Source organism: Schistocerca cancellata, chromosome 1 (assembly GCF_023864275.1).
Source record: "Schistocerca cancellata isolate TAMUIC-IGC-003103 chromosome 1, iqSchCanc2.1, whole genome shotgun sequence".
Classification (NCBI taxonomy): Eukaryota; Metazoa; Arthropoda; class Insecta; order Orthoptera; family Acrididae; genus Schistocerca; species Schistocerca cancellata.
Window position 1 is genome coordinate 517,673,350 of NC_064626.1, and position 20,780 is coordinate 517,694,129.

The 20,780-nt window shown below is 40.0% G+C and overlaps 1 protein-coding gene across 4 annotated transcripts in view; it reads left to right on the forward strand.

The window, feature by feature from the left end:
• The window catches only part of LOC126178712 (ATP-dependent helicase brm-like), a 220,107-nt gene that overhangs the window by 185,159 nt on the left and 14,168 nt on the right, over window positions 1-20,780 (forward strand). For all 4 annotated transcript variants that reach the window (XM_049924555.1, XM_049924554.1, XM_049924552.1 and 1 more), the window contains 5 exons: window positions 581-811; window positions 1,097-1,264; window positions 1,427-1,537; window positions 14,311-14,612; window positions 18,864-18,990. In XM_049924555.1, coding sequence (XP_049780512.1) covers window positions 581-811; window positions 1,097-1,264; window positions 1,427-1,537; window positions 14,311-14,612; window positions 18,864-18,990 — 939 coding nt within the window. The remainder of the gene's footprint in view (window positions 1-580; window positions 812-1,096; window positions 1,265-1,426; window positions 1,538-14,310; window positions 14,613-18,863; window positions 18,991-20,780) is intronic.

Here is a 20,780-nt window from a genome sequence, read left to right on the forward strand (position 1 = left end):
AAATAAAGAGAAAAAATGTAAGTCGTGTTTGGTCTTTTGAAACTAAAACAGCATTCTGTGTCGTATGTTTTCTGTTAAAAGATGTCCTGCAGAAGTTGAATTTCTCTTTCACACTCTTTAATTCCTCTGATAACCTAATTGTCACAGTTCTACCTAACTGACCAACATAATGGTTTGTGATTGAATAGATTATAGCTGCAGAACACCAAGAAATTGTTTCCTTACTGATATTATTGTAACTTTCTGCTAATCACTCATGATATGTTAATGTATACATAATTCTCCAAGGGTTTCCATTTTTGCCCATTCACAAAATTTGCCACAACTGTTTCTCCATAGGCAATGAGACAGTGACATTTGTTTAGATTAATGCCAAACAACAGCTAAAGGAAGTCACTATGCAGTGCCTTATTGCATTAACACTGCCGTCCAGAAATACAGTTCCATATTTCAACAAGCCTCATAGACATTTTTTATAACTATTCCACCTAGTACATTTATAGCATGTCTTTCTCTTGGGTTGTTGCTAATCACGTTAATTTTATTGTTTCTGTTGCACCCATTTTCTGATTTTATTTAGGATTTACAAGCCCAAGATCGAGCCCATAGAATTGGGCAGAAGAATGAAGTACGTGTGCTTCGTTTGATGACAGTAAATTCAGTAGAGGAACGTATTTTGGCAGCTGCTCGTTACAAGCTCAACATGGATGAGAAAGTTATACAAGCTGGAATGTTTGATCAGAAATCAACAGGCTCAGAAAGACAGCAGTTCCTAAAGACTATTCTACGACAAGATGAAGCAGATGATGAGGTTTGTTCAGTTTTCTGTGATTTATATGAGTTCTAGCACTGTCACAGCAAGTATGCCTACTCTTTATTAATTAGTAATTCATCTAAGCCACAGCAGACAGATTCTTGTAATCTGCACTAATGTCACATGTATTATGGACCAAGTAGTACTCTCCAGGAAGTCATATCAGTTATAGTTTTTTTGTGCCTCATATTACAACAAAAATCATAGTGCAGTACTTAAATTTTTGTAGATAGAAAGAGAGCACATAATCACAAAACTTGACATATTATTGTGCATTTTCAGGAAGAAAATGAAGTTCCTGATGATGAAACTGTGAATCAGATGATAGCTCGAAGTGAAGCTGAATTTGATGTTTTCCAAAAGATGGATATAGAACGCAAGACTGAAGAAGCAAAGCCTCGTCTCATGGGAGAGGAGGAGCTTCCTGCGTGGCTGTTGAAAGATGATGAGGTTGAGTTTAAAAACATTATTTCATGAAATCTGATGGTAGCAGGATCATGGAGACCAACATGTTTTCTATGCAAAAAATCACTTACTTTATTGCAATAATTTTACCAACATGCATGCCACTTTTACAGTCTAAAATAAGTTTATTGCTTGCTGCAATTGCAGGGTGAGTGGTCTGGTGAGGAAGAGGAAGAGCAAAGAGTGTATGGCCGAGGTACACGTCAGCGCAAAGAGGTAGATTATTCAGATAGCCTCACCGACAAGGAATGGCTGAAGGTACTACTGTTTCTTTTGATTCTGCAAATTTCCTTTTTGTGAACAATGTAGAATGTTAGTATTCCTTGGAAAAACTAGCTGGACGGTAATTCATTATATTTTTGTTAAAATATACCCAAATGGTAACCACAAACATATGTTGTATCTTTTGCCCTTGCTAGCATATAAGTGCATCTCCTATTGCAAAATGAGTAGGTGCTCATGATTTTTGTGTGGTGCGACATGTGATAACACAGATCAGGCTGTTTCAACTCCGTTCCATGAGTTATGGGCATCAGAGTACTTGCATATCATGCCCTGGGATCATGTGTGTGCTAGGTCACCCACGAGATAGTTTGGTCATATCAAGATCTTGATGCACTGGTTTATATTATACAGAACCACCTTGTCTCATCAGAGGCCTTTTGTGAAAAATGGAAGCAATGTATGGTGACATACTTGCCCTGGTGCAGTATAGTGGGATGGCAGAGGAAAAGTTCTTTACTTGTTTTCTGTGATTCAGAAGGAAATCTATATATTTATGGAAATGAAAGAAGAGGTGCAGCCATAATCGTGGGATGAGAAATGGGTGGCGAATTTCTTCTTCTTCTTCTTCTTCTTCTTCTTCTTTTTTCTGCAGTTACCACAAGGAACATTTCTGCGCTTACCAACAAAACATTGCACAACTTTTCCTGATTTTTCAAGCCAAAATTTCATGACTTGCATGCCATACAAATTGAAATTATTTATCACTACTTTACTAAAAGGTAAGTACTATAGCATCACAAACTTGCAGCTACGAGGGTGGTTTGAAAAGTTTTCAGAATCACTACGAGAGGTCAGCACTAGCGAGCCAAGTTGTTCACTTGATTTTCTTTGGAATGTTCCCTGTAAACACGCGGTATGTCAGTGCTCTTGGAAGAGAGCTATGGCAGTGACGTGGCTCTGTTGTTGTTCCCACATAGTGGTTTGCGAATAGGGAAAAAATCGAGACTCGAGCAGTGATTAATACTTTGTAAAGAAAGGTATGAAGGCAAAGGACATTAATGCTGATTTCCAGAATACACTGGAGGACTCTGCTCCTTTGTATTCACCTGTTGCCAAGTGGACAAATGAATTTAAATTTGATTGGGACAAATGAATTTAAATTTGATTGGGAGAGCTTAGATGATGGTATGCGCAGTGGTTGGCCACGATGTGTCACTTCTCCAGAAATCATTGCAAAAGTGCACAAAATGGTCATGGAGGATCACCAATTGAAAGTGCATGAAATTGCTCACACTTGTCGGATGTCATCTGAAAGGGTATATCACACTTTTAACTGAAGAATTAGAAATGAAATAATTATCTGCAAGATGGATGCCGCAACTCTAGACGCGCGCCTGCACACATGTGCTGTTACCATGGCAAAATTGCATGAACTAAGATATGAATTGTTGCCACACCCACCTTATTCACCCGATAGGACTCCTTCAACTTCCATCTCTTAACAAAACTGAAATTTTTTCTTGGTGGACAAAGATTTACAAGTGAAGAATTGATAGCTGGAGTTTACAACGATTTTGCAGGCCTGGATAAACTCATTTTCGAGATGGGATTAAGGCACTGGAACGTCATTGGATCAAGTGCTTTAATCTACAAGGAGACTACATTGAAAAATAAAAAAAGTTTCAGTAATGTAAGTATTTTTTTTCTATTCCGTTCCAAGAACGTTTCAAACTACCCTCGTATTATATCACGACATTCGTGTAGAATAAATTCTCAATATGAAATAAAATGTTTAAATGGGATGCATGTCAGAGCATTTCCCTTGATATGGTTTGTAGAACCAATCTTTTCCATATATTTTGTTTGACATTACTGCAGCAATTTCACATTTTGAAAAGAGGGAGGAGAGGTACCAAGCAAAAATCAAAATAAGAACACTGGATAAGGGAAATGACAGCTCTCCACCATATGGAAGTAGTGCTGCAGCAGCCTCATATGTCTGGCTTCTAGTGTTAGTAGTGGAGCTTGTGTTATTTATGAGGAAAAGGCAGTAGGTTTTGATCAGGAGATCATTATAAAATGCAATATTAGATAAAAGCAATGCCAGACCACAGTGGAGGTAGGAGGTCCTAGGGACAGGGAAGCTATCTACCTAAGAAGAGAGAGACATTGCTTAGAAGAGACAGAGATTGAACCTGAATAGAAAATGGTAAAAAGTGGGGAGAGTACTAGGGAGGCAAAGCTGGAAGGAGGACTGGACTGGCACTATCAGACTGTTTTGCCAGACTAAACAATGAGTGGAGAGAGAATTGTGACCCATATAGTTTAGAGAAGCTGGTGTAGTTCCAAGGATCATGATGTCTTGAATCTTAAACTAACTACTGATGTCTGCTGTGTTGCGCTCAGAAACATGTTCTCCAATTATGCAGTCAAGTGTGCAGGTGCTGACAGGTTGATGTTAGTTTTTCAGCCAAATGGTCCACTGGCAGCTCTTGGGCACAATTTGGAGTATCAGATGACACTTAGGATCAGTGCTTGTTAGTTCAGTCTCAGTATGCACTGAGCTTACCTGGATGCTGGTTCTTGATGGAGGGAGAACATATCCTGTATGTCCAAAAAGTTCAGAAATTGATTTTATTGGATGCTGGTTCCTGATGGAGAGGGAACATATCCTGTATGTCTAAAACGTCCACAGAATGATTTTATTCCTGGTGTATAAGCAATGTCAATGCAGTAACTACAGAGGCACCTTGAGTTAACAACAGTAAACAACAGATGTGCATTACAGCAGTCATTGTTAAGTCATGAACACCTTTTTGCCCAATAAAACATAAACCAGCATTTTGCTTGAACTCGTCTTTGTTCCCAGTGTGGCACATTATAATCCTTTTTCCTGATCCGGACAATGTTTGAGTTCCTCCTTTCCAGCCATTCCACTCCTGAGCACTTCCTCTGTGACAATTGTATATATTTTCTGATACAAAAGCCTTTTTTTTTTTAATAAAACTTTCTGGAATGATTTGCACCACACCATCTCTCAATCACTATAATAAATAGTCTGTCCAGTACTATCCTGCAAGAGCTCACATCTTTTATCTGCTACTTCGTTATTCTGCATCAGCACAGGTTTTTTGTTGAGCTTCGTGTATCTGAAACACAATTTTTGAATAGCATGCCAAAGGGTTGTTTCACTCTTCCATTTCAGTCTTCAACTTCTCCAACACAGCTGTCACTGTTGGAAAGTGCTTTTCCAAATAGAAGTTGTGGGTGGTACAGGCTACACTCAAAATAAATACCTCAAGAAAATACTTCCAAGATACATGTAGGAATAACTAAATCTTGCCAAAAATTTGTTGTACTTATGGAACAGTAGGAAATGACAGAATTAATTACACCAAATTAAAGATACTGATACACAAGAATAAAGTGGAAACTGGATTTTAAATCAGCAAAATGTCAAACACATTGTTGTGTATTACCTTAAAGTATAATGATACTCTCTGCTCCCTAAACTGAGATCATATACCAGGACGGATTGAGAGTGAATGAAATTCTCAAAATGTAATATTTGCACTAGTTGACTGTATTTTCCAGATTATATTTAAACTATTTCATTGTAATATAATTTTAATTACATTTTTTTGTCCTGATTTGGCCTTACCAGAATTTATTTTGTTGACATACGATAAAGAGATGTACAAAAATATATGGCACTCATCTGCATACCCTTATGTTCTGTCATTTTCTCATGCTTACGTCCTATCTTTTTATCAAGTTGTAGAAGTGTTTTCCTCCATTGTTAGTTGCCAAACTTTTGAAAACAAGTTACATGTTATGCAGCGATCATAAATGTGATTTTTTTATTTACATGATATAGTGTATCATACTCTATAATTCATTCGTATCTTTTCAAGTGGGTGTGTTGAATGAGAAAAACAGATCTGTTTCTTGTTAATGCTAGAGGAAGACACTAAATACCTAGTGTATAATGTACTTGTCATTCTTCTTTTCATGATATGTTTTACATCTTTTAAGCTTTACTTTCGAAAATATTGCAGACTAAAGATTTGATATGTAAAATACATTTGTACTAGATTGAGAATTTTTTTGAGAAGTAATTTGAAATTGTAAAATTATTCAAAAATGTGGAACTTTTACTTCTTTCTCACAGCATTTTTCTTGGTTCTATTTGTATGATATTTGAAACATTATTCTTAATTTTACTTTTGAAAATGGTCATAATTCCTAATACGAAATATTAATTTACAATATACTAATATCTTCAGAAAATTGGAAAATCATATTTTTCTTTTGGTTAAAAGCTTTCGGGGTTCCAGCTGGAGGGCAGTGTCAAAATACTGTGACATTTTGACAAGTGTCGTACTCATCATCTTCTGACAGTGTCGAGATATGCTGATGCTGTAATACTTGTACTAGTGGTGTGCCTCCCTCCACCTAACTATGGGCATCTGGGACTGTCTGGCCGGCGGCTGGGCAGGGGGTGAGGCTGCAGTGGCAGGGGTAGCGTGTGCACCGTTCGCATCTCTGTGTAGGCATTCCAGCCAAATCTTACGAGTTGGACAGTGCTGGGCGCACTCTCAGCATATTAATGCGAATGCAAGATTCCATGCGGTAATTAGCTGGCATCTTTCATCGCTGTTGACCAGATTCTCGTGAACCTGTATTTCGATGGGTTCTTGTATGATGCTGTCCCAATAGCCGATTGCTCGGCAATGCATCTTCATATTCTGAAAGTCAAAGGTGTGGTCTTTTTGATACAATGCTGTGATATCACTGTTTTTTCTATCTGCCTCAGTCACACATGCCTGATGTGCACCTCACAGCACTTCAAAATATAGCACTGTGTTTGCCCAGGGTACTATTGGCCACATAAGTGTGAACCTTGAATATATAGTGAATGACCAAATCCTGTAAGGTTGCCAGGAAAAGAAAGAAAAATCTCCTAAGTATTAGTAAGTCTTGTAACTTATGTAGAGTCATACAGTGCAAGCCACTTCCGTCAGCCCATTAAGGGGTCACACACATTGGGAAGCTACTGATTTCATGCTGACTGACTGCTAATTGGAGGTGAAAAGTGATGCAGTCTTGTATCGTCTATAAGCAAACAGCGCCAGAAACCGTATACAGAGGCAAAAGTAAATATATTGTGACCCATATCAGGTGGCCTGCGATTGTGGCCAACAGCACAGTGGCAAACATAGCACTGTATTTTGGAATGTTGCGAGGGGCACATCAGGCGTGTGTGACTGGAACAGACAGAGAAATCAGCAGTAGCAGAACATAGCATCCGGAAATACCGCACCTTTGACTTTCAGAACTTGAAGGTACTTTGTCAAGTGCCTGGCTATTAGGACAACATCATAAAAGAATCCTTTGAAATACAGGCTCATGAGAACCTAGTCAACAGAGACAAAAGATACCAACTTGAATGCCACTCGAAATCCTGTGATAGCGGGCAGTATGCCAAGAGCACGGTCAGCACCATCCAACTTGCAAGACACAAGTGAAATGCTCACGCAGAGATGCAAACGGTGTGCCAGCTATCCTCACCACCGCAGCCTCACCCTCCTTCCTGCCCACCAGTCGAATGGTATCTGGCTGCCTGTGGCCAGTTGGCGGGGGGCATACCTGTATAACAGCATCCGCATATCTCGGCAATTTATCCAAAAATGATGATTATGATGTCTGTCGAAATGTTGTAAACCCAAGAGTGTTTCACCAGCAGTATATGCCAAGATAGACATTTGCATATACATATATTTTTTTATATTTAAAAAGAAAGATGATGAGACTTACCAAACAAAAGCGCTGGCAGGTCGATAGACACACAAACAAACACAAACATACACACAAAATCTAGCTTTCGCAACCAACGGTTGCCTCGTCAGGAAAGAGGGAAGGAGAAGGAAAGACAAAAGGATATGGGTTTTAAGGGAGAGGGTAAGGAGTCATTCCAATCCCGGGAGCGGAAAGACTTACCTTAGGGGGAAAAAAGGACAGGTGTACACTCGCACACACACACACATATCCATCCATACATACAAGACACAAGCAGACATTTTGTCTGCTTGTGTCTTGTATGTATGGATGGATATGTGTGTGTGTGCGAGTGTACACCTGTCCTTTTTTCCCCCTAAGGTAAGTCTTTCCGCTCCCGGGATTGGAATGACTCCTTACCCTCTCCCTTAAAACCCATATCCTTTTGTCTTTCCTTCTCCTTCCCTCTTTCCTGACGAGGCAACCGTTGGTTGCGAAAGCTAGATTTTGTGTGTATGTTTGTGTTTGTTTGTGTGTCTATCGACCTGCCAGCGCTTTTGTTTGGTAAGTCTCATCATCTTTCTTTTTAAATATATTTTTCCCACGTGGAATGTTTCCCTCTATTATATTCATATCATTAATTTGAACCCAACAATCACGTTTGTTATTGTTATTGTTATTGTCACTGTTACATTTCGTAGTCTTTTCTGTCATCTTATTTCCTCCTTCTGTTTTTGCCAGCAGTTTTACTTTCTATTCACCTTCTCCTTTTTTTACCGTAATCCAGTATACAATTTTATCCCGCCGATAATATACTCAATAATACGTAACCCACTTCCAAACCATAATCAAAATTTATTTTTTTTTTCCGCTTTCAACACTACCGCTGCTATAAAATCCACCGTTTCCAGTTCACAAACAGTTCCTTTCAGCTATTAAACAACCTTTTCGGCTAGTTTTAATATATTTTGCTTTATTTCCAGTTCCGTTTTTCTCACATCATCGATCATTTTTAGCCGCTTCCCACAGGTTTTAACGTCATTATTTCTTCATCAGACAATTGTTAGCTTCATTTCCATAATCTGCCACCACCAAACCACCCTTTTAATACATCCTCACGTAGTTTTTTCGAAATTTTCCCGTATTTCTCCACCCTTTAACGTGTTTTGGCGGCACTAACCTTTATGCACATCATTATCTACCTACACAAGTTCACCACAGGATCAACATAGCCCAGCTATAACCAACCCTTTTTCGCCTTTTTTTACACCAGATCTCCATTTGCTTTCTAGTTTTACCTTTATCTCTCCCCATATATTTTTATATTTATTTTCATTTTCATTTCAGCCTCGTGTTCCACTTTCCACCTTCTAGTACCATGTCACCCTCACAACACCTCCACAACGACCCCATTAAGTTTTATTTACATTCCCTCCGCAAACATGCCTTCGCCCTAGCCAGATTACACTCCCATATTTTATTTTCTCAGGCTTGTCTGACATTTGGCATCACCCCCAAAGGCCTCACACTTAAAGTTCCCATCTCTGGCTGCAACCCTTCTTTCCATCAGTCCCTATACCAGTTCCAAACCGAACAATCCATTGCCCTCACCCACCTAATCCTTCACCTACACATCCACTCAGCCAATCAACACACCCATCAACTCCTGTCCCTAATAAAAGTCCTCAATCTTTCCTCTCCCACATCCACACCGGTTGTTCAGAGCATCCTCCTACAGGCCAACCGCAAATTAGAAAAGCATGCCACCCTCCACCTTAAAAAACTATCCAATCTCCTGGTTTCCCACCTCCGGAAAGGCAACTCACTCACCCTTCACAACCTTTCCAGCAAACCTCAACCTCCTCTCATTGCACACAAACCCAGTCTCTCCCATCTACTCAATCTCCCACTTCCAGCTCCACTCCCTCCAAAACCTCAAAATTCCAATCAACACACTCTGGAACCACAACACCCCAATTCAGTAGTTAACCTCTCCTCCAAACCTCTCTCCCAATCCGAAACCTCTGTCCTATCCAAAGGGCTCACCTTCAGCCCCACTCCCAGATTTAACCAAACAGCCCTTGTCAAAGATTTACTGTCCTACACCCGTACTCTCTGCTGGAAATATCACTTTGCCACGAAGAAAAATGATCCTAATCCTACTCCTAATGATCCAACTCCCCAAGATACTATCCAAATTGAACCATGCCTGGAACAGTTCCGTCCTCCGTCACAGCGGGACCCACCTCCTCTTCCTCAAAATCACCCTCTCCAAACCTTCCAGGAATTTCTGACTTCCAGCCTTGCCTCTCAATCCTTCTTAAAAAACCTCAATCCTACTCCCAACATCACCACTGCTGAAGCCCAAGCTATGCGTGATCTGAAGGCTGACCAATCCATCGTCATTCTTCCGGCGGACAAGGGTTCCACGACTGTGGTACTTGATCGTCGGGAGTATGTGGCTGAGGGACTGCGTCAGCTTTCAGACAACACCACTTACAAAGTTTGCCATGGTAATCCCATTCCTGATGTCCAGGCGGAGCTTCAAGGAATCCTCAGAACCTTAGGCCCCCTACAAAACCTTTCACCTGACTCCATCAACCTCCTGACCCCACCAACACCCCGCACCCCTACCTTCTACCTTCTTCCCAAAATTCACAAACCCAATCATCCCGGCCGTCCCATTGTAGCTGGTTACCAAGCCCCCACAGAACGCATCTCTGCCTACGTAGATCAACACCTTCAACCCATTACATGCAGTCTCCCATCCTTCCTCAAAGACACCAACCACTTTCTCGAACGCCTGGAATCCCTACCCAGTCTGTTACCCCCGGAAACCATCCTTGTAACCATTGATGCCACTTCCTTATACACAAATATTCCGCATGTCCAGGGCCTCGCTGCGATGGAGCACTTCCTTTCACGCCGATCACCTGCCGCCCTACCTAAAACCTCTTTCCTCATTACCTTAGCCAGCTTCATCCTGACCCACAACTTCTTCACTTTTGAAGGCCAGACATACCAACAATTAAAGGGAACAGCCATGGGTACCAGGATGGCCCCCTCGTACGCCAACCTATTCATGGGTCGCTTAGAGGAAGCCTTCTTGGTTACCCAGGCCTGCCAACCCAAAGTTTGGTACAGATTTATTGATGACATTTTCATGATCTGGTCTCACAGTGAAGAAGAACTCCAGAATTTCCTCTCCAACCTCAACTCCTTTGGTTCCATCGGATTCACCTGGTCCTACTCTAAATCCCATGCCACTTTCCTTGACGTTGACCTCCACCTGTCCAATGGCCAGCTTCACACGTCCGTCCACATCAAACCCACCAACAAGCAACAGTACCTCCATTATGACAGCTGCCACCCATTCCACATCAAACGGTCCCTTCCCTACAGCCTAGGTCTTCGTGGCAAACGAATCTGCTCCAGTCCGGAATCCTTGAACCATTACACCAACAACCTGAAAACAGCTTTTGCATCCCGTAACTACCCTCCCGACCTTGTACAGAAGCAAATAACCAGAGCCACTTCCTCATCTCCTCAAACCCGGAACCCTCCACAGAAGAACCCCAAAAGTGCCCCACTTGTGAGAGGATACTTTCCGGGACTGGATCAGATTCTGAATGTGGCTCTCCAGCAGGGATACGACTTCCTCAAATCCTGCCCTGAAATGAGATCCATCCTTCATGAAATCCTCCCCACTCCACCAAGAGTGTCTTTCCGCCGTCCACCCAACCTTCGTAACCTCTTAGTTCATCCCTATGAAATCCCCAAACCACCTTCCCTACCCTCTGGCTCCTACCCCTGTAACCGTCCCCGGTGTAAAACCTGTCCCATGCACCCTCCCACCACCACCTATTCCAGTCCTGTAACCCGGAAGGTGTACACGATCAAAGGCAGAGCCACGTGTGAAAGCACCCACGTGATTTACCAACTGACCTGCCTACACTGTGAAGCGTTCTATGTGGGAATGACCAGCAACAAACTGTCCATTCGCATGAATGGACACAGGCAGACAGTGTTTGTTGGTAATGAGGATCACCCTGTGGCTAAACATGCCTTGGTGCACGGCCAGCACATCTTGGCACAGTGTTACACCGTCCGGGTTATCTGGATACTTCCCACTAACACCAACCTGTCAGAACTCCGGAGATGGGAACTTGCCCTTCAGCATATCCTCTCTTCTCGCTATCCGCCAGGCCTCAATCTCCGCTAATTCCTAATTTCAATCTGCCGCCGCTCATACCTCACCTGTCTTTCAACATCATCTTTGCCTCTATACTTCCGTCCCGACTGACAGAAAATGTCTGCTTGTGTCTTGTATGTATGGATGGATATGTGTGTGTGTGCGAGTGTACACCTGTCCTTTTTTCCCCCTAAGGTAAGTCTTTCCGCTCCCGGGATTGGAATGACTCCTTACCCTCTCCCTTAAAACCCATATCCTTTTGTCTTTCCTTCTCCTTCCCTCTTTCCTGACGAGGCAACCGTTGGTTGCGAAAGCTAGATTTTGTGTGTATGTTTGTGTTTGTTTGTGTGTCTATCGACCTGCCAGCGCTTTTGTTTGGTAAGTCTCATCATCTTTCTTTTTAAATATATTTTTCCCACGTGGAATGTTTCCCTCTATTATATCCATATATTTTTTTATATATACATTCTGACACTACTGCAAATAAGATTAATTTTTGTCTAGACTAGAAGTTCTTAGATTAAATAGAGTTTATTTTGTGTATTTTTACAATTGTAAGGTTAATTTTAATGAATTATCAAAAATAGTTCATAACTTAGTTACCATGCATAACCAGCTTAAACTGGATTTTTGAAGTCTGTAGCAGACCTAACAAGTACCATAAATATTGTCACCATGCAGTTTTAGGTTTCCTCCAACAGGCAGAGTTGATTTTCTCACCCATAATGCATTTATTTTTTATCCTGCAGCATCTTGCTAGTTTTCTGGAGACCATCACAAATTATACCACATAAGGCCAACTGTAAATTGGGGCATTCCACAGGGTTCATGTTTGGACCAGTTCTTTCCCTGATATAATTCAATAATTAGTGTGTACCTGATAGCTTCCAAGTTTTTTATGTATTGATAAGACAAACATAATGGGTACAAATCCTGTTTCATGTGAAATACATTACATTAAAACACAATATGCTCAGTTTTTCAGGCATTACTCAGTTAGGTGTGACATTTTATTCCCTTCCATTGGAAGCACGATAAGTGAGATTGAGGATAGAGGGTAAGCCCTCTTGGAGGTTGTTTGCAGCTACCTTTATAATTGCATTATTGTCCACTGTCATCACTTCTGGTTCACGTGGAGCTCAGCTGCACATTAACTAGAATGCAGCCTTTGATTTTTTGGCAGTTTCTCTAGGAGAGAGCAGCCTTCAAATTTATTGCCAGGGTGCTGAGAAACTGTACTATGTATAGGAAAGATATTACATACAGTACAATTATCCATGCAATATTGAAGTGGTGGTCAAATGTGTAGCATCCATAGGACATTGGATTGACCCTTTCATTGCTACAGATGTGCTCTCTGCATCCTGTGCTGAGGGGGCTTTTATTATAACTGCACTGCTCGTCAAATGCTAGAGCCTGCTGAGAGACAACATTCTGGCCAACAGGAATTACTTATCATCCAACTTTTTAAAAATTATTAAGTGAAAGAACTGATTTTTGCCCATCTTACAGTCTGATATTTCAGTTGATAAAGCACTGAATTTCTTTTCATTACCCATCATACTTACTGCGCTGCATCAAATTAAGTAAAACATTGTGTGAAATTTTAAAGAGTTCACAGAGGTAAAAATGCATTGCGTAAACTTTCGCATACGGTTGATTTTAGCTCAAACATTGCACTGAATAAAATATAGATAAGGTATCGAAATTTTATTTAAAATTGGGGGATATGTCATGCTGTTGTCGAATTATTGGGTTTTATATCTGAAGGAGGGTCACATGCGATGTGCCCATTCACATCATTGTGCATCACGAATCATGTAGTCATAACAATCGTCACATGTCATAAACGATTCAAGATATCAAAACAAGATTTTTTGCAAATGATAGCACACAATAAGACACGTATTTGTATTATAAATACTCGACATCTTTTTATTCACCGAGATATGGAAGTAACTCGTCTGCAGGAGTGAGGTGAATAGCTCAGGATGCATTCAGACATCCATAGCACTGTAGGAAAACCCAAGTGATGCACTTTCACACATCTACAACATCTGGGGAACAATGTAGCTAGCTAATTGGCCATGCAGTGGCCAGTAATGGAAATGTGGGGAATCCAATTGGGTTGGCAGGCAAAATAGTTTGATTCTTTAAATACTACTCAGCTTCTGGTATCATTCCTGTGGAAATGAGAAAGATAAAATTTCATTAGTAACAGCATTCACAGTGGCATATAAGCGATCATTCTTCTTGTGCTCCCTCCATGAATGGAACAGGAAGAAGTGCTAATATCTGTTACAATAAAAAGTACTTATTTTAAGCAATTCAATCCAAACATAAATAATATTTTTAGTTCAATTGAATGAGCCTGTAAAGGCCTCATCCTTGCCTATTGCTACTGTGTTTGTTCTTATTTTTGTTTGCTAAAATAGATTGAGTTCAGAAAATATTGTTTGTGTGATTTGGAATTAGGTTTATTGCCTAATGCAGCCACTCTGATTTCGGTTGTTCATTCTTTTTCCAGGACATTTTGTGTGAATGATGTGGTAATTCCTGATAAGTAGAGTTTAGCTGTCATCTTCCACACCGCCTCCCCATTATTAGTGATTTAAAGCTGATCTCCTGTGTGGATCTACAGTTATAACTTTTACTGTAATAATCATTCATTATATGCAGATGTTATTCATATAACATCAGGCAGTGTTTCTTATCTATGTAGCAGCTACATTTTGCCCCTACAGATTAATAGTTAAATTAAATGAATATTTAAACAAATACAATAATAGGTATGAGTATTTGTTGAACATTTTAAACTAATTATTTATTTGAACAGGCAATTGAAGGTGAGGAAGAGGAACACGTGGATGGAGAAGATCCTCTACAGGAACAGTTAGAGCGACAGCATTCGTCGATAAAGAAGAAGACACGCAAAAGAAAGCATGTGGAAATACAGGAAATAGAGTCTGTGGAACGAGATGATGCAATTGCAGGACCATCTCGAGAAGTTACACCAGTGATACACAAGAAACAGCGGCGCAGCCAACAGGGAGCAGATGCCTGTGACACTCCCCAGCAAGCTGCCTTGAGACAGTGCCTGCACAACATTCTCGGCATTGTCATGAACTACACAGATCGGTTAGTCAGAAACATTACTTTTGTCTTTGGAACAGGTCACAAAGTACTATACTCTGAATAGTTTGATTCTAGCAGCTGGTATTTCAGCAAGTAAGTATTTAGAACACTGGCTGCTAGGTATCTAATGCCGCTGCTCATAGAATAACAGCAAGTATCCAAAAGGCTTTAAATGACAGTTACTAATATCTTACTTGCAGTGGGGTCAGCAGCTGTGATACATTTCTTGAATGACATCAGTTTGCCACACTGGCTGCTATTGTATATTGTTAACTACTACTACTTAGTTTTGGTTGCATAGCCATTCTCAGGCGTAAAGTATAACTTTTCAACAAAATACTTGCATTACAGTCAACATAATTGTGTGATGCAGACAAGTACATTGACTAATCCAAGTACATGTGTTTGTGAGGTTATACTTTGCCCTTGAGAATGACTACAGAGCCAACATTCCAAAGCAAAAGGATGGTTTAATCCTGACAGCAACAGCCAGTGTGGCAAATTGATGTATTTCAAAAAATGAAAGCTATGTTGTAAAGCCCCACGGTATGCTGTTGTTGCAGCAAGCAACTAAAGTGTATAGCTGGGTAGTTGGGCCAACTAAAAAGCGTGCATGCCATTGAAAGTATTAGTGTGTTGTTTTTCGGGGGAAGGGGAGTTGAGTTGGGTACTTAGCACAAGTGACACATGGAATAGTTATTATTATTTTTGTTGCATTCAAGCACCATAAAAATGTGAAGAAGAAAAGAAGTCTTGTCATTAGTTAAAACATTTAGGAGAATAGCATATCGACAAAAAATGCATCAACCCTTCCTTATTGTTTCATGCCTTGTTCGTTTATGTAGATTCAGTTGGATGCAACAACCTGGGTGACCCATACGGCTATAATTAGTTTGAGAAGACACCATTCTCACACCAAACAAATACTTTGTTTGTTTATGCTGTAAGTTTACTATGTTACTTTTGTTGATAGGAGCAGCAGCAGTGTACAAATAACAATTATAATAGTAGTAATAATAATTTTGTAATAAAATACCTTTAGTTGTATGAAATTTGTAACTTAGCTGCATACTTCCTATGGTCTGACAACTGAAGTAAAGTTTTGGTCTTGTCTACCAACCACCATAATTGTCTTCTGCTATGTGTTGTCTGCTCTCAGTCATAGAGGCCTTCCATTTACAGAGGCCTCTCTCTCTCTCTCTCTCTCTCTCTCTCTCTCTCTCTCTCTCTCTCTCTCTCTCTCTCCCCCCCCCCCCCCCCCCCCCCCTCTTTCTTTCCTTGGGTCATTCTGTAGGTCGTGCTTTGAAACTTCTGTCTGTTAATACCACCTTGTACAACTTGTGGATTGTTGTTTGCCCTATTTTCATGTGATCTTGTACAATGCATTATACATTGTTGCTTTGTGAAAGAGTGCTCATTCATGTTATGCATTGTGCTTTGCATAATTTTGTCGCTGTTCTTCAAATTCATTAAAGCCCTCTTACAATGAAAACGTACTGCATTTTAACCGTAACTTCATTTGTGTGTGTCATTTCATCTGTTGCATGCATAGTCCCTCTCACTGACTGTCGGTGCCCAAATGAACCCCCCGTGGGTGTTGCGCAGCAGCCTTACATACATTCCTCCACACCCAAGGAGCCAATGCTCAAGCTAGCACTTTGGAGTGGTGACCCTTATGACTTTCGTAGAACAAAGCCTGTGTCAGTACACTTTTTTGGTGCCTACTGTAACCTTGGGCTACGCTGATGGAGATTACTGGCACCTCCCCAAGACATAAGAGACCACTGTCTTCCCTCAAACTCATTATGTGTTGTACCATGACATTTCCAAGTGTTTTGGCACCACAGTCACTAGTTTTGCAATGAACGTATGGTGTACTTACATCTGTCCACTCCTGGAAGGAAGCACAGTTAATTCACCATACTCATTTTAACTAATAAGAAACCTTAAAGACTCACTAATGATTTTCTTGCAAAGATGATGAATATAAAACAGAATTATTAATGTAATCAAGTTCATTGACATTCAGAATCCCCATATATGCATATCTGTTAGAAATATATGCTTACAGTATAGTTTTCTCTGATGTCATCCAAAAATAAACCATCACACCATGCCATGTCCTATCAAAAAGAATAATAAAGACAGAAAAAACTAGTTTAAAAGTTTTAGGTTATAATCAGCTTTTGACCAAATAGGAAAAGACACTTATTATTATTATTATTATTATTATTATTATTATTACTATTAATACTACTACTATTTACTGTTATTATTTAAAACATAGTATTGTTTTATTGTTGTACTATTTTCATGTCTTATTAAAAGAGGACACACAGTTGTTATGTAATAACTTTGTTATCCAGTAACATTCCCTGTTTGTTTCATGTGCCAAATGGTTTGATTCTGTTTTTAAGTTGTGCTCTTCTACAAACTTAATATAGTGCTCAGATAGTTTTTAAAATGCTTTCAGTTGCTTTCTGTGATGAGGCAGTGGACTCTTACTTTGTGGCTTAATCTTAGATTGTTTGGGACTTATTCCAAAACTATGCACAACAAGCCTAAAATATGTCATTTTTGTTCTCCTGCTTGGAGATATTGATAACTTAACAACCATTCCCTTTTGCTTCAGTTTTTACCATTCGCCTGTCTGTAAGCTTTCATATACAGTGAAACCCCGCTTTTACATTTTTCAAGGGACTTCAAAAAAATTGTGTAAAATGTGAGAAATAACGTTTTAAGCTGTAAAAGTTATGTATAGGATACCCCCTTGCATTTTCGCACTTTGTATATGGGATATGTACATAACAGGTTCAAAAGACTTGTCAAGGACTCTTTTTTATTATCTAATAAAGGTTTATTATCTAATAAAAACCGCTGATGTAACTGCAATTGATAACTTTCTGGGAAGTAAAAACGTTTTGACTTAATTTCAGATATCATAATCAGTGTTTATTCATTATTTAAATAATGAAATACTGCACTAGTTACGTATTTTTTTCATGCTTAACAATGAGTTTTGAGATATTTTTCTCATTGTCAAATACAAATATGTACATAAGTATTTTGTGTGGTGTTTGCATATGTGTTATTCTGCCTCTCAAGCACTGTAGTCATCTTTTTGAGGTTATCAGGTGCTGTGCGTCCTCAGTTACGTAGAAAACCACACACATGCAGACTATCACTCACACTGTCTGTGTGACATCACAAAAGGTAGTTCAAAAATACTGCACCTGACAACGAGAATAAATTATCAAAACACATTTTGCTCAGTATGAAAAAAAATTTGCTACCGGTAATGCGTTTAAACCAAAACCATTTGAGTAATGTAGTGTGAATGATGGTGTCAACTAATGCTACAACATGCTAAATATGGTTCGACAAAGGTGTCACGATGATCACAATTACAAAACTGCATTTGCATGGTAGAGTGTTTGGAAATGTTTGTGAATGGTCATGATATCTTTATTCAAATGAACTTAGTTACTCCCATCAGCCATCATGCCAAGAAGTGCTTGGCAGCAGCGGTAGATAACAGCACAAATTTTTCCAACTTTTACACGTTTACTGGTTCAAATCCACTAAGCGCCCTGGTGTCAAGAAACTTAACTACATAATATTTTTAAATACTACTGGACGGCCAACATCATGCCAGCGTCATTTTGTTTCTCGGCTTTTTTTTTTTCCCCCATGATGCGTAAATCATGGGAAAATTATAAATATGTTGACACAAATTCAGGTGCAAATTAATATTGTGGTCATAGGAAATTTGACGGGAACGATAAAAAATGTCATAAACGGCGGGAAAATGTTAATTCCGGGAATGTAAAAGCAGGGTTATACTGTACGTCTTTGAATGTCACAGGTCTTCTGCCACTTTTACATTGGTGGTTGTTGGTTGCATTAGATATTGCAGACATTCACTAAAAATTATATATTTCGTATGAAATGTTTGAAATTGATAGGACATGATTCACCCATGTTTTCCCCGTCATTCACCCATGTTTTCCCCGTCTTAGTGAAACTGTTGTAGTACTTTTAAATATATCCTGCAATATTTATTGGGAATGTGACAGTCTTTTCATGCTGGTGAGCCAAAAGCCAATTATTAATTTATTCAGTGTGACTGCAGACATGTTTATAAAATTTACTGATGTACTTATTTTATTTTTAATAGAAAGAAATTAGAGAGAGGCGTGAATTATGCACCATAAGTTACACTTCAGCAACTTTTAATGACAACCTCTATTCCAGAAATGGGCGAAATATCAGTGAACCTTTTGTGAAATTACCATCAAAGAAAGAGTGCCCCCACTATTATGAAATAATAAAGCGGCCAGTAGACATCAAGAAATTGCTTCGAAAAATTGATCAAAACAAGGTAAATATAAATAATTTGTAATACGCTAAAACTGTTACGTACCAGGATTCAAATTCCGATACATCCTATTGAGAGGAGTGCTTTATTTAGTGGAAAAAATGTGAAGTTCATTATTCTATTGCATACCTATAGTGTTAGGCAACTTAATATGGTAAGTGTTCACAATTGCTGACTCATCTATTTTTTGACAGTGTTTGCCCAGTCAGACTCTTCTGATTTATTAGCAGGATCCTATTGTATAGATATTTGTGTATTTACTAGTATTATGAGGCTGTAATTTTTTTTTTTTTTTGCAGTGAAATTCTTGGATAATTGTTCGTAGTTTTTTGGCACATCAGATTTGTTTATGATAAAACCCCAGCTTGAATTGTTTGACTGGTAGTGACTGAATTCACATGCTGCAACAACTGCTCATTGTTTATTAACCTAGAACTAAACTCAGTATAGCTTTGAGAGAACGGAAGTCCACTCTTGAGTACATTTGAATAGTCCATCTAGATTACTTGTAGTGGGTGCCCACAATGATGAAATCCATAATTTTCAGTAGTGGTGATGAATCAGGAGGTACTATGCATGATCAGCAGCATTGTACCATGAGGCTGTTAACTCATGGGGCGTCGAAAGGCAGGTCCTGGCGTGGGAGTAGCTGATGGATGTTCAGCAGCTCAAGGTCAGGGCAAAGGTGTAAGACAGCACTGCGTGATAGGTAGCAGCAGTGTCAGGTGTTATGGTCAGTAGCATAGCCTTGAGGACAGCTGGCGGTTGTTCTGGAGCCCGGAGCAAAACTGGCAATTGAGGGGCTGAGGGCCAACTTAAGTACCCGTCAGCAGAGGGAGACAGGTGTGATGTCACATGGACACAAGACTGCCTGCGACTACAGTGCTGATTACTGTGACCTGCATGCGTAAACATTGTAGCGGCTGCGGGAGGCTTGGCGGCAAACGGTCCAGTGAATCTTTTGTTGGAAAGCAACCTCGCTACATAACTTCAAGAAATGCATGACACTGTGCTGTCTATTATAATGTCTTTTTGCAACCACTTTCAGTTTTAAACCATCTTCACAGCAAAGAAAATATTACATGTTTATCATACGTCATGCATTTCTTGAGATAAAGTTAACGAGAAATACATTAACTGTCGCTAATATCTAGAGACATTGTATAAATCAGCTTCAACAGCAGATGTGACCCAATGTAAAGCAGGAACTGTACTTAGCCTGCAAAGCACATCTGTGGACGTGATGGCCGAATATGCAGGACCCCTGCCCTGCATGAACTACACTCGTGCCCCCTTAAGAAAGATAGCACAATCATCTCAGCACCCAAGGGAGGAGGGACGTGGTGAGCACTGTAATACAATCTAATACAATCAAAAATTATCCTAACTAAAGGACCACACTTCACCCATGTAGGGGAACAGCCACTGAGCTCCATAGTCAATGACGGGGAAAACCAGGCTTAGGCAGGGCTGGTGGCAAATGTTCAGCACAAGGTTCAGAAAAACACGATGGAATCAGCAGGACAGATGGCGACGGTCATAGAGGAGGCTGTGGTGGTGATACCTGGTAACAGTGCCAAGAGAACTGACTGCAGCGAGGTTGAATGTGGCTGCGGAAGTGCCCGAATGGACAGCCGCGGCAGCACTCACTGAAATTGTTGAGACGGCTTCAGTGGCAGCGACGGCTGGTAACTGCATCTGAAGTGCCAGCTGGAATAGACCTAGTAATGACTGGAGGGCCAGCTGGTGAGAGAGCGGGCATCAATGTCAATGGGACTGGCAATCAGATGACC